The following is a 16370-nucleotide window of genomic DNA, read 5'->3' as shown; positions in this document are numbered from 1 at the left end:
ACTCCTTGAATTCTCGTTTGCTGTTTCATGTTCACACTGAGTTCTATGTCATGAGTAAATTTGGAAATGTTACAGTTGGTCTCATCAAATTATTGATAATAAGATTGTGAAAAGTTGGAGCGAAAGCACAGATCCCTGTGGTACCCCACTAGTCACAGTCTACAACACTAAAAAGGTCATGTTTATTTGTTTTCCATCTGTTAACCGGATTTTAAGCCAAGCTAATATATTACCCCCTTTCTTTTGTACTGTAATTTGTTCAGCAACCTCTTATCTGCAATCTATTTGAAAATTTTCCAATAGATTAGCCACACAATTTTACTTTCATAAATCCATGTTGATTTTGTACAATTATGTTATTATTTTCTAAGTGTCCAGATACCATATCTTTTATTATAAATTCCAGTATTTTCCCACCTACCAATTTTATTGTTTCCCTCCTTTCCTACACTCATTTCTTAAGTAGTGGGGTCATATACAGTAGTCTCCAACCTACAGGAACTGTTCCAAAATTTAGTACATGATAACCAATGCATCCCCTAGCTCCATAGATATCACTCCTTTCAAAATTGTAGAATGTAGATAACCAGATCTCTAGGATGTATAAGCTTTTAAATAATACTACCAGAAAAAATGATTTACTACTTTTTTCTTCTTTATTTGTTAGCAAACAAAAGATTCTGGTAGAGTCTGAATCAATGGTTCTGAGGTGGAGTGGCTGAGTGCTTCAAGTTCCTTAGTTTAAATGCCATAAGCTGGTCCAGTCACATGGAAACTGTTGTAGCTTGAATGAAATCATGGGAGAGAGAGTTACTGGTAGGTACAAAGCAGCTTCTTTATTTGACACAACAAGGTACAACAAACATCATACAGAGACCCTTTGGTGGAAAAGGTCTGCTGGCCCAATGTGGGCTCGATATTTATTTGCTAAACATAAAGGACAATCCCTATTTACAAAGTATAGACAATGCTTTCTTCTGAAGCTATATACAAAACATCACACCTTCTGACTTCATCCATTCCTCTCGACACCAACATATCTGGGCTGGTATTCACAGCCTTTAGGAATGCAAGTTAAATCCACAATACATTTATTTGGTATTTTACATGTTAACATAGAGCATAATTCATATTTACAAAGTATAGATAATGCCATCCTCAAAACTACCCGTAAACTTCACACTTCCATCCACAGCGTCTGGGCTAGTATTCCGGTATTCACAGCTTTTAGGAACAGCATTGTTACAAATGAACTGGGTTCACAGCTTTTAGGAAATACATTGTTATGAACTCAATCCACAGTACTTTGTCAAAGAACAGAAGACTGGTGGCTGAAGCCATTTGCTAACTGTGAATGACCTAAACCCAAAAATTCACTCTTTGAAACTAAGACCAAGAAAGCACACTAGCACCTTTAACCAGAGGTTAAACTCAGCATGTCTTCAATAACCTTCATCTGTTTTTACAGATGCATTACAGAAAGCTCTTTCCTGGATGTATCACAGCTTGGGCACCTGCTGAGCCCAAAACAGCACAAGAAATTGCAGAGAGTTGTGAATGCAGTGCAATCTATCAAAAAAACCAGACACTCCTCTGTGGACTCTGTCCACACTTGCTATTATCTTAGGAACCATCATAGTGAAGGATCCTTCTCACCCCCAACACCCATCAGACAGAAGATACAAAAGCTTGAGAATAGATACTATCATACTCCAAAACAGTTCTAACCACTTGTTATATGCCCCCTGAACAAACCTCTTGTATAATAAATATACACTCTTGATCTTTAACTGGCCCTTGCACTTGCCTACTTGCACTGTACTTTCTCTGTAACAACACTATATCCTGCATTTAGCTTTTTTGTTTTATGTTTTGTAGTACTTTGTTATACAGTGTATGGAATGATCTGTGTAGATGGCACATAAACAAAAGCTTTTTGCTGTACTCAGTACACATGACAATAATAAACCAATTACCATCAGCCCTCTAGAAAGTGCACACATGTGAATGTTGGATGAGGATAGCATTTGGCTCAACTTTGCGGTTTCAAATTGAAAAATAGCTAGTTGGCTCTCTCCAATTTCAAATATGGAAAAATACCAAATTGTGTAATCAATACCCATAGGACAGGAATGGAATTGGAAACTGGGAAAGTAGAAAAAAAGGTGGATTTTTAGAAATGGAATCCTTTTGTCCGTGAGCAGGCAAAAGCAATCAGACAATCATTTGTCGCAACCATAGAAAATGTATTATTTTGAATAACAGATTGAAATTAGATCTTCAATAAACTGGACTGACACTTGAAGGAAAAAACACCTTTATTCATGCCATTATCTTTGCTGAAGTTAAATTGGAATAAGTTTCGATACAATGTGACTTAAATAGGACAAATATAATGATTAGTTCATTAAACTAGTTTACATTTGTCAGCTTTATTTTTACAAGTAATTATTTGGACACACACACACACACACACCACAAAATAGGCAGTCTTGAGCTCCCAGGTTTCCACTAGCTACTGTTCTTCACTAAATGCTACAGAAAAAGCAGCCTAGTCCACCAGTTCTTCAAGTGGAATAAGAATACTTCTGCAACTGACATAAATTTAGCTATAATTAAGAGAATGAAGGGAAATATTTTACACTTTACATGCAATTACATATGTAGGAAGACTTCAACTCTCTTTCATACAACTTAACAGCTATCGTTTAATAGTAAAGGAGTATGATCTCAACATTTGACTACAAACTTTAGGAAACTTGCAAGACTAATACATTCACCTGACAATGCTCTGTTTTTAAATGAGAAGTACCAGTTCATTAAAACTAAACAGAATTATACCTCTGCTAAAATAGTAAAGAGGAATTTCTGGTGCACAATTTAGTTTTTGGTCAGTTGTATCTTGTAGTATTTGTCTTCTCATTTCAGCAATATAATACTTAAAATGATTTGATCTATTGACTAAATAAAACATTAAGTTTAATTTAAGAAATGACAATAGAAGCAGACTTTTTTCCTTTCTTTTAGCTTTTTCAAATTGTATTCTAGTTAGCACATGCCGGTAGGAATTAACAAATTTAAACCTGTTGCAATTTGTCGATAAAACAAAAAGGTATTTACAACTCCAAGTTTTCAGTGTATTCTAAAATATGCCATCAAAAATGCTAAGCAGAGCATCATATTCTTCTTCTGCAGCATATCTGAAAGACAAAACCACAGTGAAACAAAATAATTTAATATACATAATAAATCTAACGCTGTTTATCATGCAACATTCCAGATGTTCACAGGTTCATTTCACTAACTGATTTCTGCTCGAGGGAGCACACATAGATGAAACACACGCTCCTACCTGGGTTCTGATGCAGTAGTTGTATTAATCTGATGAAAACAGTCCAAGGGCCTACTATTTTTGGAGCACTTCACTGCATTTGCCTTGGAAGATGCAGAACTTGTATTTTCCTCTAAACCCTGGTCAAGAATTGTCTGGTCTATTGTTTCAACGATTTTAGACTGCAATATAAAATTAACATTTTTGTAAACCATAAATGATGAGAAATTACTTTTATTCTAATTAACCTTGTGTTCTAGAAGCCTCTGCATATTGTAATTATTTAGCACAATACTATTAATTTCAGGAAAGTTATGGAAAAAGACAGAACAGCTCCATAAGTTAAAGTCATAAGTGGGGATAAAGTTAATGTTGATGGCATTAGTCAGGAACTAGTTAAGGTCTCTTTGGAGTGCATAAAGATGGATAAATCTCTGATGGAGTTTGATGACTTATTTCATAGGGGTTTGTCAGGAGCAAGAGAAAAGAAGTCTGGGGCCCTGTGAGACACTTTTGTATTTTTGTTAGCCACAGGTGAAATATTAGAAGACAACTGAAGTTATGCCTTTATACAAGAAGGGTTGCAAGAACTAGTCAGGGAACTAAAGGCCAGTGGTGAGAAAGTTCAAGAAGGGATTCTAAAGGATCAGATTTAGGGATAGTCAGCATGGTTTGTTTGTGGGAGGCAATGCCTCATTTATTTAACTGAGTTTGTTTTTAAAGAAATGCCAAGAGGATCGAAGTGGAAAGGTCGGTGGACATTGTCTATATGAACTTTAACAAGGCTTCTAACAAGGTCCTGCATGATAAGTTGATCCAGAAGTTGATCCAGAGAATACATGGGATCCAGTGCGAAATAGCAAATTGGATACAAAATTGGCTTGGTGGTAGGAGACAGGTGGCAGGCGATCTGTTGTCTGTGGTGTGCCATAGGGTTCAGGTCTTGGTCCTTTATTGTACATCATTTATGTCAGTGATTTGGAGACTATAGGTGCTATAATTAGTAAGTCTGCAGTTGATTTACGTTGGTGGTAGAGTGGAGAGCAAAGATGTTTGTCTAAGGTTACAATAGGATCTAGGTCAACCAGAAAAATAGACAAAGGAATGGCAAATAGAGTTTAACTCAGGCAAATAAGAAGTTTAACCAGATCAGAAAATATACGGAGAATAGCAGGGCCCTCAACAATTAGAAGTTTACAAGTCATTGATATCCGGTTAAGTTTTCTCAATGTACTTTTCCACACACTAACACTATTTGCCTACTGATACTGCACAATTCTGTTCTAATGTGTAAATAATGTATTCATGTGAAGATTATTTCCATATTATAGTCATGGAAGCTTTGAACAGGCTAACATTCTAATAAAATAGTAAAAGATAAATTAAATGTTTGTAAAATCTAAAATTGTGAGTACATTGATACTGTAGTGTCAAGTAATTTAGCTTTTGCTAAAGTGACTAATTAGTTGCTGCAGACAGCAACCCTGCTCAAATCACTAATTCTCAAAGTGGAGTTATTATCTATATTAAAATGAGTGGGAGGGAGGTAGAGTAGGAAGGTTGAGATGGGAATTATCAATAGACTTTGAGCAGAATCACTGAACAATCTACTAAAAACTTAATTTCAAATCAGATACCATTTTCTTATTATGTTATCATGTTTAATGATATATAAATATATTTTTTAAAAACTTATGCAAGCGTAAGTATAAATTCAACAATGAATAAGCAGCAATCTTTTTCTTTGTTCCCAAACTGGGATGCACCAACACTATGGCAAGTTAGTTCATCAAGAAATGAAAAAAGACACCATCATTCATAATGGCAAACTTGAGTGACATTTGGGATTCAAGCTACAATCTGGGCTGGAGAAAATGAAATGACTGTTAAATGTGTTTAATCTCTTAAATTATAACTTACTGTTTCTTGAACTGTTGAGTTAATAGATAAATAGCAAGGTTTTTCCATTGTTTGTAGGTATCCATGCCTAAAAGCATCAATGACACATATATTTAGAAACCCATAATCATGATATACACTGGAAGTAACAAATTTTGAGAATACAATTGATGCAAATCTGCATGTGCTGGAAATCTGAAACAACACCATAAAATGTCAGAAATAGTCAGCAGGTCAGGCAACATGTATGTGGAGTGAGAACAGAAACAACATGAAAAAGTGAAAAACAAGTGTGTTTTACATTGTCAAAGAGCCATCAATTGCTCTTCATATGACAAGCCTTTCAATCCTGGAAGCATTTTGGTGAGCCTCCTTTGAACCCTCTCCAATGTCATCACAAACTTTCTTAGCTAAAGGGTCCAAAACTTCAGCAGAGAATCTAAATACAGGTTGGATGACCACTTTGCTGAACACCTCCATTCAGTTTGAGGGCGACTCTGAAACTACAAATTCACATTAATTATCCACTCTGAGCTCTGTGCTTTTAGCCTCATGCAAAGTTGAGACAAAGCCCAAGGTAAGTTTAAGGAACAGCACCTCATTTTTTGTCTGGGCACAATCAAGTCATCAGGAGTCAAAGTGGAATTCAGGAATTTCAGACAGCCAGCATTTGTGTTCAATCTATGCTCCCTTTCTCTGCAACTTAACACATACTTGATTTCCAGTATTGATGAAAGGTCCTTGAACTAAAACACTGACTCTGTTTCTCTCTCCATTGCCTGAAATAATTAGTATTTCCATTGCTTGTTTCAAAACACTACTTAAAATAGGATTATAAGATTATTTAAAATAAAAGAGCACAATGCACTCCCAAATAAGCTCAGAGCAGCTTTTATTAATCTCTTATACAAATATACTCTCAATAAGGTATTTTGAAATCTTGTTTTTCATCATGAGGCTCACTGCAGCAAATTCAAGGACTAAAGGATCTACATTCCATTCAGGGAAGTTTATGTAAAATATGTATAATGATATTATTAACTATGCACTTATTTAAGGGAGCTATCAGTTCTTTCATTTCAAATTCTGCTGATTGAAAGAAATTCTGACCTGCCCCTTTCTTTTCCAGTCCAGATGAAGCATTTCAGCCTGAAATATTGCATGTTTATTTCTCTCCATAGTTGCTGCCTGACCTGTTGGATTTCTCTTGCATTTTTGAGTGTGTTGCTCCTGGAAAAAAACCTTATTTTCTAAACCTTATAGCATTCTGCAAACTGAACTAACAATTCAAATTGGGTATGTAACCATGAACCTAGTTAATCAACCAGTGATACATCCTTTTCATTGATACAACAGGAGTTCAAATCCCACCATAAAAGTTTGAGAATTGCAAGTCAGATGAAAAGATAAATCTGGAAATAAAAAACTAATATCAGCAAACATGAGTCCAAAACCAACAGACTGATATTACAACCTGATGGTTTGACTGTTCTCCTTGGGAATATAAATCTGCAGTTATTAGTCAGGATGCCATATATGTTGTTTCAATACAATGGTTACCTAAACTTTGCTGTGAAATTGATTTGCAAATTGCATCTGGTTTTTTTCCATTCTGGACAAACAGAGACAGGATATAGTTATTTGCCAAAGAGACAAAAATGTTCTTGAGACTCATCTCAAGATTAAGTGGTCCTGATGAGGAACTTACCTGACGGGCCCAATTTTGTTCCAATGCCTTATGGTGTTATTATTTTTGAAGCTGAGAGTTGTTCTCAGACAAGCTTAGCTTTAACCATTTAATTGGGTGGCAGATCAGGACTTCTGAACAAGTTTTGAAATCCAGTCATCTGCTCTGGTTAACTGTCAGCAGACTTCCTTAGATTTTCTAGTACTTGGGTTGGGAAATCTATTTGCTGAGCCTATGTGAGCTTCAGGGGCCCATTTAAATCAATGGGAAGAAATACCAGTGTAGAGAATAGCAAGTAAAATGTTAATTTGCTTGTTATTTGATCTAATTCACTTGAATTAAAAGTACTTATTTGCCTTTAATCGTATTTTAATTTTTCAAAAATATATTTTTGTATTTTATATTATTTTTTCTATATTTGTCCCATTGTTTTTGCAAGTTTGTGAATGTCAATCACATGCATTTAATTTAAGCATCAGCTTTGAATCTGGGGCCTCGCCAGCAGTCAAAACCATTCTGGTGCTTTTGCTGGACCTCTCAGATTGTGTAATGTGGCTCCAGCCACAGTGTTACACTGAGATATTCCAATCTAATGCTATGACTGGATCTACACTACACAAAAGACTCGCTGGTCAGAAAGAGATTCTTCTTATTATGTTTTGCTTCTTATTTAAATCAAGATTAAAAATAACCCCGGGCTGACTGTGAACTTCTTGAATCACAACAAAAATTGTGATCTGCAATCTGTAACTAAAATTAGTTTTTGACCTGTTTAACACTAAACATTTTTAAACTTGCCGCATTGTTATTTTACAGTGTATAGACTTATACTATAAGGATACAACACAAGTACAGATTTTAATTAACAGAAAGTGCAGGAAATGCAATTATTGATTTTTCATTACTTTCAAGGATCACTGGAAGTCCAAGATTTAATGTCCAGCCCTAATTACTCTTCAGCGTTGAGGCTTGTTTGGAAATCTCAGAAGGTATTTAAGAACCACTTTATTGTGGGTCTGAAGCTGACAGAGAGGCCAGAATTGGCAAAGGATTCAGTAATTAGCATTTAGTGTTGGTATTTACTGATTCAGTAATCTGGTATTTAGCAGTTACCGTTAGTGAGGCTAACTTTTTATTTCATATGAACTAATTGGCTGTGTTGCAGTGGGATTCAACTCATGTCCATTAGTCTAAGCTTAAGAATTGTTTGCCCAGTAAATTACCCACCACCATTATCCTACATTCAATAGGTAACAGATATTGACAGAACTTTTGCTTTCGATGAATACAGAATATTCAATTAAGTTTTATGCCTGTCTTTCAATAGCGTTGACACCTCTCTTCCCTTTTGAGCTATTTTCTTCAGGGTTCAGAGAGAGAGAAGCTTGGCTACCAGTAAAACTCTGACAATCCCGTTATCCAACTATTTGGAAATCCCCACGCTTCAGCATCTTGTTACCTGGGTGACATTTGCTTGCTTTCAACTACCTGGAGTCCTAGTTCCCATGTGTCCTTTGCACTCAGCAGGGCTCTGGTTCTTACACTCCCTTGAAACTTAGCTGGTACACTGGAAATTTATTCCAACATCATGTATCACTTAAATAGAAGTTCAGTTGTCTGGGACATCTGAAAAGTCCCAAACATGGTGCATATGGGATTTTTACCAACTGAATCTGCAGTTTGGTGATTTCTTGTCGACAAGGGACATACCTCAAAATGGATCACGTTTCTATTGCTACAACTGTCCAGCCTCTTCAGTCTGCCATGCAGCTCCACCATGTAAATATTTAGATCAGAAGAAGGGAGATTAAATCTGATGTAGATGTGTAAAGCATTCATCCAAGAATGCCATTGTTATTTATATACTTTGGAAAACTAGACAATTAATCAACAAGCTTTTACTTTGTAAATCTTACCTGTTTTGTTTACTGTTTATTGTTTGGTTCTGGAGCTGGATGTATTCTGTAAAATCTGCGTATGTACTAAAGGAAGAATCTATATAAATAATATAAAGATATTACTATACATTCAATTGACCACAGCTAAAAGACTTTATTACTCTGAACATAAAGTATAGAACTACTAATATTATTTTCTCTTAGACATTTAAGCAATATGTACTGTTCAAGAAGACTCAACACGGTAGTGACACTTACACATGGCTCAGGATGAAACCAAAATCTTAAAATGACTTTATAAGTAATCCTTGAATTTCAAACAATTGGTTTGTTTTTTCCCCCCTATAACTCCATTGACTCTTTAGGATACATTTCTTCCATTTACAGTTTTTTTTACTGTCATATGCTGTGCACCATTCTCTGCCAGGATGAATACACATTGAGAGGGTTGAAAGCTTTGAGCTCCCAGGAATGAACAGACTTCAAACTCCGAGGACATTGCCAGATTCTTTCCCACAAGAAATGATGGCTGTGAGTTGAATATGCCACCATCTGGAGATTTCTCAATTTTGTTACATTGCTAAAGTTGGTGTAATTAATGCCCTTTATCTTCATTCTACTACTGGCAAAGTGTAACACAGTTTTTCCCTTCCCTTTTTAACTCACTTAAAATTCATTTGATTTCTGATTTTTCTTACAACCAGGTCCTACTGGTAGTAAGTTATCAGGAAGTTACTTGTGAAGACAATGAATGCCCCAATTTGGGAGAAGACTGCAATGAAAGGAAAAGCCTGTCACCATTCTGCCTGCTCCTGGGAGTTGACAGAGAAGTAGGTGAGATCCAGCCTTGTAGAACAGATAGATTAATGTCCTCCCTAATATAGTAGTGATTATGAAACTCTGAGACATGGCATAAATCAGCTTAAAAGGGCTTGTTTAGGGAAGTGGAGTCAGAATGAGCTTGACCCGCATGCAATCTAGGCAGATGTGTACGCTTCCATAAGCAACATGGTTAGATCTGAGTGAGGATTATCTTGTGGTAGTGTATCCAGCAAAAATGTTGCTCCTCCAAGACAGCTCGGTGGAAAATGATTTGTGAACTGATGGTTTGTGTTTCCATCAAAGAGGTCACATATGGTACCTGCAATGTATATTTTGGAGCACTATGAATAGGAATTTTAGATTTAGAAAAATGGAGATTACAAGGTGGTATTGGTTGCAGCAAAATCTTAAAGATACAAAGAAGAGTCAAAGATCAGTGTACAATGATCGTGAATATGCAGCAGTGTGATTATGAATACAAGTTCAGTGTGAATATGAATATAAGTTTCATGTGAATTGGCCTTCAAATAATGTTATTTTTCAACTTCAGTATTAGGAAAAGATTGTTCTTCCGTGACTGAGCAATGATTATCAATTTTTAAACCAACATGTTTGAAAATCATACTGATTGTGATGGTATTAAAACATAAGAACACAAAAATGTAAGAAGCAGAAGCAGGAGTAGGCCATCTGGCCGTCAAGCCTGCTTCACTATTCAATAAGATCATGGCTGATCTGACCGTGGACTCATCTCCACCTACCCGCCTTTTCCCCATTACCCTTAATTCCCCTACAATGCAAAAATCTATCCAATCTTGTCTTAAATATATTTACTGAGGTAGCCTCCACTACTTTATAGGGCAGAGAATTCCACAGATTCACCACTCTCTGGGAAAAGCAGTTGCTTCTCATCTCCGTCCTAAATTTACTCCCCCAAATCTTGAGGCTATGTCACCTAGTTCTATCTTATCTAATCTTTTCATAATTTTATATGTTTCGATAAGATCTCCTCTTATTTTTCTGAATTTCAATGAGTACAGTCCCAGGTGATTCAATCTCTCCTCATAGTCTAATCCCCTCATCTCTGGAATCAACCTGGTGAATTTCCTCTGCAGCACCTCCAAACAGTGCAAGTGAACAGCAAATCTCACCTAAAATGGTACTGACTGGTGTCAAGAAATTCAACAATTGTGTAAAATTACTTCATTCTAAAATAACTGTATTATCAAACTCAATGTACAATTCTTTTGGCTGTTGCACAGTCAAATTTTTCGGTGTTATATTATTACCTTTTTGGTAATTAATATTGGTTTCTTCTGAACTGACCAAATTGCTAGCTTGTACCAGCTTCTCATCATCAAAGTCACTCCATAAATCATCTCCTAGGTCAAAAGTCACATTTATACCTTCTGATGACCAGTACCCACTGTCATTTGCATTGGTAGAGTTGTAATTGAAAGTCCTGAGCTTATTTTGGTGTGGCACAATCGCAGCTGAACTGGGTTTTGATGAAATCAAGGAATATTTTCCTAACAAAAATAAAGTAAGTTTCAATTACTTGGTCAAAAATCAATCGGCAACACTGATATACAGTGGATTCTGGTTAATTGGGACATGAGGATCAGTCCATGAGGATTTTGGCCCCATTAAGTGGTTGTCACAATTAGACAAAGTTTCATGGAAATAGTTAAAAAAGTATATAAAAAAGACAATGTATTTAAATGAAAAAACAGTACAAATTAGAACACAATCAATACTACTACAGTACTGTAGAACTCTGCATTAGTTATCAAGGGAGTAATTCATCCAGCATATGCTGGAATGTTCTTTTGATTGATTGTAAATGTTAGAACAAAATCAGTGCAGGACCTAGTGTTAATAATGGACTGTCTTCATACAATACTATTGACAATTGCATCTTCCAGATCATAATTTTCATCGTAACATTCAAGATGATTGTCGATACCTTCATTTTCATTCTCGGCTGTTTCTGGCATCTCCAAGCTTGAAAACTGTAGTGAGCAAAACAGTTCTGAATTGTTTTACTACATATTTCTTGCCAACTGTCAGTGACAACAATCACTGATTTTGAACACAAGCACACACAACTGACATTTTTTAAGACCTGTTCGCTCTAAGCATGGTGTAGTGTCTAACAGCCACACAAGTGCATGCAACTGACTCTATGTAGAAACTGTTTGTCAAGAGTCTGCAGCTTGAACTAAGCAGCATAGTATTCCAAATAAACAAAGGGAAATGCCGGCTATTTTGTCAATTAGCTTTTGTTCTTTAGGAGATGTTTTAAACAGGTGGCTGCTCAAATTAACCAATGGCCCATTCAATCAGAATCCATTGCAAGATCTTTTATATTTAATCTATTTTCTTGATCCCAAGGGACCATTTAACAAGAAAGAATATGCATGAATACTAAAATCCTACCTAAACTGCAAGTTAAACTTCAAATATTTAGAACTATGTATGCCTGTGGCAGATAGAGAAAATTGTGGGAAAGAGATTTTTTAATGTATTAATCATGTTAATTTGCAAAAGTCAGTTGGCTTTCTAGAGGAAGAGGAACCAATATAAACACACAAAAAATGTATACTTCTTTGATACATTTGATACCATGGCATGTTTAACCTCATTACTGCTTTTTGCACCCAACACATATCCCTTGCATCACGGCAGTTAATTGCTTCAATCCAGAGATGTGATGGTTTGGCTCATGGCATCTGCTTCAGATACATGAATCTGGGATCTGGGATTGTTGGGGAGTAGCAAGCTCCAGGAGAGGGGAAGGAGGAAGGTAAGAAACTGAAAGTGCTCATAGAGGCCCAACATGCTGGAAGTGGAACTGTGTCAGACAATGCAGCTCATCCTGATGAAAGGCTGATACTGAGACATCTGCAATATCTGGAATGTAGAAAGGGTCTTGATAAAAGGGTGGGATTTCTTTCTTGAAAATATTTCACGCTGCGATTTTCTGCATCCCATCTGTGCATGTGTCAGAGTTTGAAAAAAATGTACTTTTATTTACTTTTTCATCCGTGTAAATTTTGTCAGAGCCAATTTTGTTCCATATCTCAAAGCAACTTTTTGGATTGTGTTTTGTGAATTCTATAAGAGTGAATTTCTGTTACCAGAATATCCATAACATGAAGGACGCCTGTGAGAGGGGGATAGTTTAAAGGAGATGTGAGACAAGTTTTTCTTTAAATAAAGTGGTAGGTGTCTGGACCCTTCCAGACAGGTGGTGGGAGCAGCTGTGAGAACAACATTCAAGAGACATTTAATCAGCCACACGATAGGCAGAGGGATAAGGACTAGGTGCAAGCAGAGGGATTAAGTTCATTTGACATTATGGACCAGTGCATAGAGAGCTGTAAAGCCTGTCCCTGTACTGAACTCACTTATTTATTTATTGTGATACAGCACAGAGTAGGCTCTTTGAGATGCACCGCCCAGTAACCCCTGATTTAACAATAGCCTAATCATGGAACAAGTCATGGGAATAATGTACAAACTCCTTACAGACAGCAGTGGGAATTGAATTCGGGTCACTGGTGCCGTAAAGCACTGTATTAACCTCTACACTACCAAATCGCCCCTCTTCTATGGTCTATGTTTAAATACAAAAACAGTTCTGCACAGGAACAAGCGTTTCAGCCTATGATGTTGTGCCAAACCAGCTAAAAAGCAAATCAAAAACTCCCAGACACTAATCCCTCCTACCTGCAACATGTTCCTTATATGACTACAATGAGATTACAATGGGATGAGGGAGGATTTGGCTAGTGTAGACTAGGAACACAGGTTATATGGTGGGGCAGTTGAGGAATGGTGAAAGTCTTTCAAAGAATTTATCATGGTCCTCAACAAAAGTATATTTCAGTAAAAACAAGGACAGTAAGGGTGGGGAGAGCCACCTTGGATAACTAAAATAAAAGAAGTCATCAAACTAAAAGCTCGTGTATACAAAGTCGCCAAGAGTAAGGAAACTTGAAAGATTGGGAGGACATTAAAAGAACCTTAAAGTGAGCAATAAAGGAAAGATAGTTTATTATGAAAATAAACTAGCACAAAATATAAAAACAGATAGTTAAAGTTATTATAATTATATAATGCGGAAAAGGGTGGCTGAAGTGAACGTAGGTCCCTTGGAGGATGAGAGGAAAAATTGATATTGGGTAGTGAGGAAATGGCAGAGGCTTTGAATGACTATTTTGTGTCTGTCTTCACAGTGGAGGACACATCTGACTTTCAGAGAGTTATCATGGTGCTCAACAAAAGTATATTTCAGTAAAAGCAAGGACAGTAAGGATGGGGAGAGCCTCCCATCACATCTATAATATCTCTCTTTAGCAGGGGACCTTGATACAACAGCCATCGATAAAGAGATAGTGCTGAGTAAACTTGTAAGCCTGAAGATAGACAAGTCCCCTGGTCCTGATGGAATGCATCCCAGGGTTCTGAAAGAAATGGCAGAAGTTATAGTAGAAGTTTTGGTGATAATTTACTAAAATTCTTTGGACTCTGGGCAGGTCCCGGCAGATTGGAAGATGGAGAATGTCATGCCACTGTTCAAAAAAGGATGTAGGCAAGAAGCAGGTAACTATAGGCCAGTTAGTTTAACTTCTATAGTTGGGAAAATGCCTGAAATTATCGTTAAAGAAGAAATTGCACCATCTCGGATCGCAAGACCCTGCAGCGGATAGTGAGGTCAACTGAGAAGATCATTGGGGTCTCTCTTCCCGTCATCACAGACATTTACACAACACGCTGCATCCACAAAGCAAACAGCATTATAAAGGACCCCATGCACCCCTCATACAAACTCTTCTCCCTCCTGCCGTCTGGGAAAAGGCACCAAAGCATTCGGGCTCTCACGACCAGACTATGTAACAGTTTCTTCCCCCAAGCTATCAGACTCCTCAATACCCAGAGCCTGGACTGACACCTTACTGCCCTATTGTCCTGATTATTATTTATTGTAATACCTGCACTGTTTTGTGCACTTTATACAGTCCTGGGTAGGTCTGTAGTCTAGTGTAGTTTTTTTTTGGATTTTTATGTAGTTCAGTCTAGGCTTTGTACTGTCATGTAACACCATGGTCCTGAAAAGTGTCTCATTTTTACTAAGTGCTGTACATAACAGTTATGGTCGAAATGAAAATAAAAGTGACTTGACGACTTGAAATAGCGAGGCATCTGGAAAGAAATGGATCCATTAGGCAGATGCAGCATAGATTCAGCAAAGGCAGGGCCTGTTTGACAAACTTTCTGGAGTTCTTGGAGGATATAATGAGTGCAGTGGATAAAGGGGAACAGATGGATGTTATTTACTTGGATTTCCAGAAGGTGTTCAATAAGGTGCCACATAAAAGACTTATCCATAAGATAAGGATGCATGGAGTTGGTGGTGATGTATTAGCATGGATAGAGGATTGGTTAACTTATAGAAAGCAGAGAGTTGGGATACATGGGTGTTACTCTGTTTGGCAATCAATGGTGAGTGGTGTGCCACAGGGGTCAGTGCTGGGCCCACAACTGTTCACGATATACATTAACGATCTGGAAGAGGGGACAGAGGGTAGTGTATCTAAGTTTGCTGATGATACTAAATTGAATGAAAAGCAAATTGTGCCGAAGATACGTAGGGGCTGCAGGTAGGTTAAGTGAGTGGGCAAGGGTCTTCCAGATGGAATACAATGTTGGTAAATGTAAGGTCATACACTTTGGAAGGAAAAATGGAAAAGCAGATTATTATTTAAATGGTAAAAGATTGCAGCATGCTGTCGTGCAGAGGAACTTGGGAGTGCTTGTGTATGAATCACAAAAGTTTAGTTTGCAGGTGCAGCAGGCTATCAAGAAGGCAAATAGGATGTCGGACTTCATTGCTAGAGGGATTGAATTTAAGAGCAGGGAGGTTATGCTGCAACTATACAGGGTACTAGTGAATCCGCACCTGGAGTACTGCATGCAGTTCTGGTCTCCATAGGAAGGATATACTGGCTTTGAAGGTTCACCAGGTTGATTCCAGAGATGAGGGGGTAAGACTATGAGGAGAGATAGAGCCGTCTGGGACTGTACTCACTGGAATTCAAAAGAATAAGAGGAGATCTTATAGAAACATAAATTTATGAAAGGGATAGATGAGATAGAGGCAGGAAAGTTGTTTCCACCAATAGGTGAGACTGGAACTAGTGGACATAACCTCAAGATTTTGGGGAGTAGGTTTAGGAAGGAGATGAGGTAGAACCGCTTTTCCCACAGTGTGGTGAGTCTGTGGAATTCTCTGCCCAGTGGAGGCTAACTTAGTAAATATATTTAAGACAAGTTTGGATAGTAGGGGAATTAAGGGTTATGGGGAAAAGGCAGGTAAGGTGGGGGTGAGTCCATGGCCAGATCAGCCATGATCTTATTGAATGGTAGAGTAGGCTTGATGGGCCAGAAGGCCTACTCCTGCTCCTATTTCTTATGCTCTTATGTTCTTATATCCATGTGCCTATCCAAACATCTCTTAAAAGCCTCTTATGTGTTTGCCACTACTATCATATCAGGCAGTGCATTCCAGGCACCCACCACTCTGAGAAAAAAAAACTTACCCCTCACATCCCCCTTGAACCTACTCTCTCTCACCTTCAACACATGCCCTCTGGTATTAGATATTTAAGACCATAAGACATAGGAGAAGAATTAGGGCATTTTTCAGCCCATTGAGTCATGGTTGATC

The 16370-nt window shown here is 37.3% G+C and overlaps 1 protein-coding gene across 1 annotated transcript in view; it reads right to left on the bottom strand.

Moving 5' to 3' along the window:
• Window positions 1-3142: 3142 nt before the first annotated feature.
• The window catches only part of hfm1 (helicase for meiosis 1), a 125319-nt gene continuing 112091 nt past the window's right edge, over window positions 3143-16370 (bottom strand). The window contains exons 35-39 of the mRNA XM_059985228.1: window positions 10927-11166; window positions 8834-8912; window positions 5252-5318; window positions 3353-3513; window positions 3143-3200 (exon numbers count right to left, since the gene is read on the bottom strand). Coding sequence (XP_059841211.1) covers window positions 3143-3200; window positions 3353-3513; window positions 5252-5318; window positions 8834-8912; window positions 10927-11166 — 605 coding nt within the window. The remainder of the gene's footprint in view (window positions 3201-3352; window positions 3514-5251; window positions 5319-8833; window positions 8913-10926; window positions 11167-16370) is intronic.

This window comes from Hypanus sabinus, chromosome 11 (assembly GCF_030144855.1).
Source record: "Hypanus sabinus isolate sHypSab1 chromosome 11, sHypSab1.hap1, whole genome shotgun sequence".
NCBI classification, from domain to species: Eukaryota; Metazoa; Chordata; class Chondrichthyes; order Myliobatiformes; family Dasyatidae; genus Hypanus; species Hypanus sabinus.
Note: the sequence above shows the minus strand (reverse complement) of the source record. Positions and strands in the feature narration are given on the sequence as shown.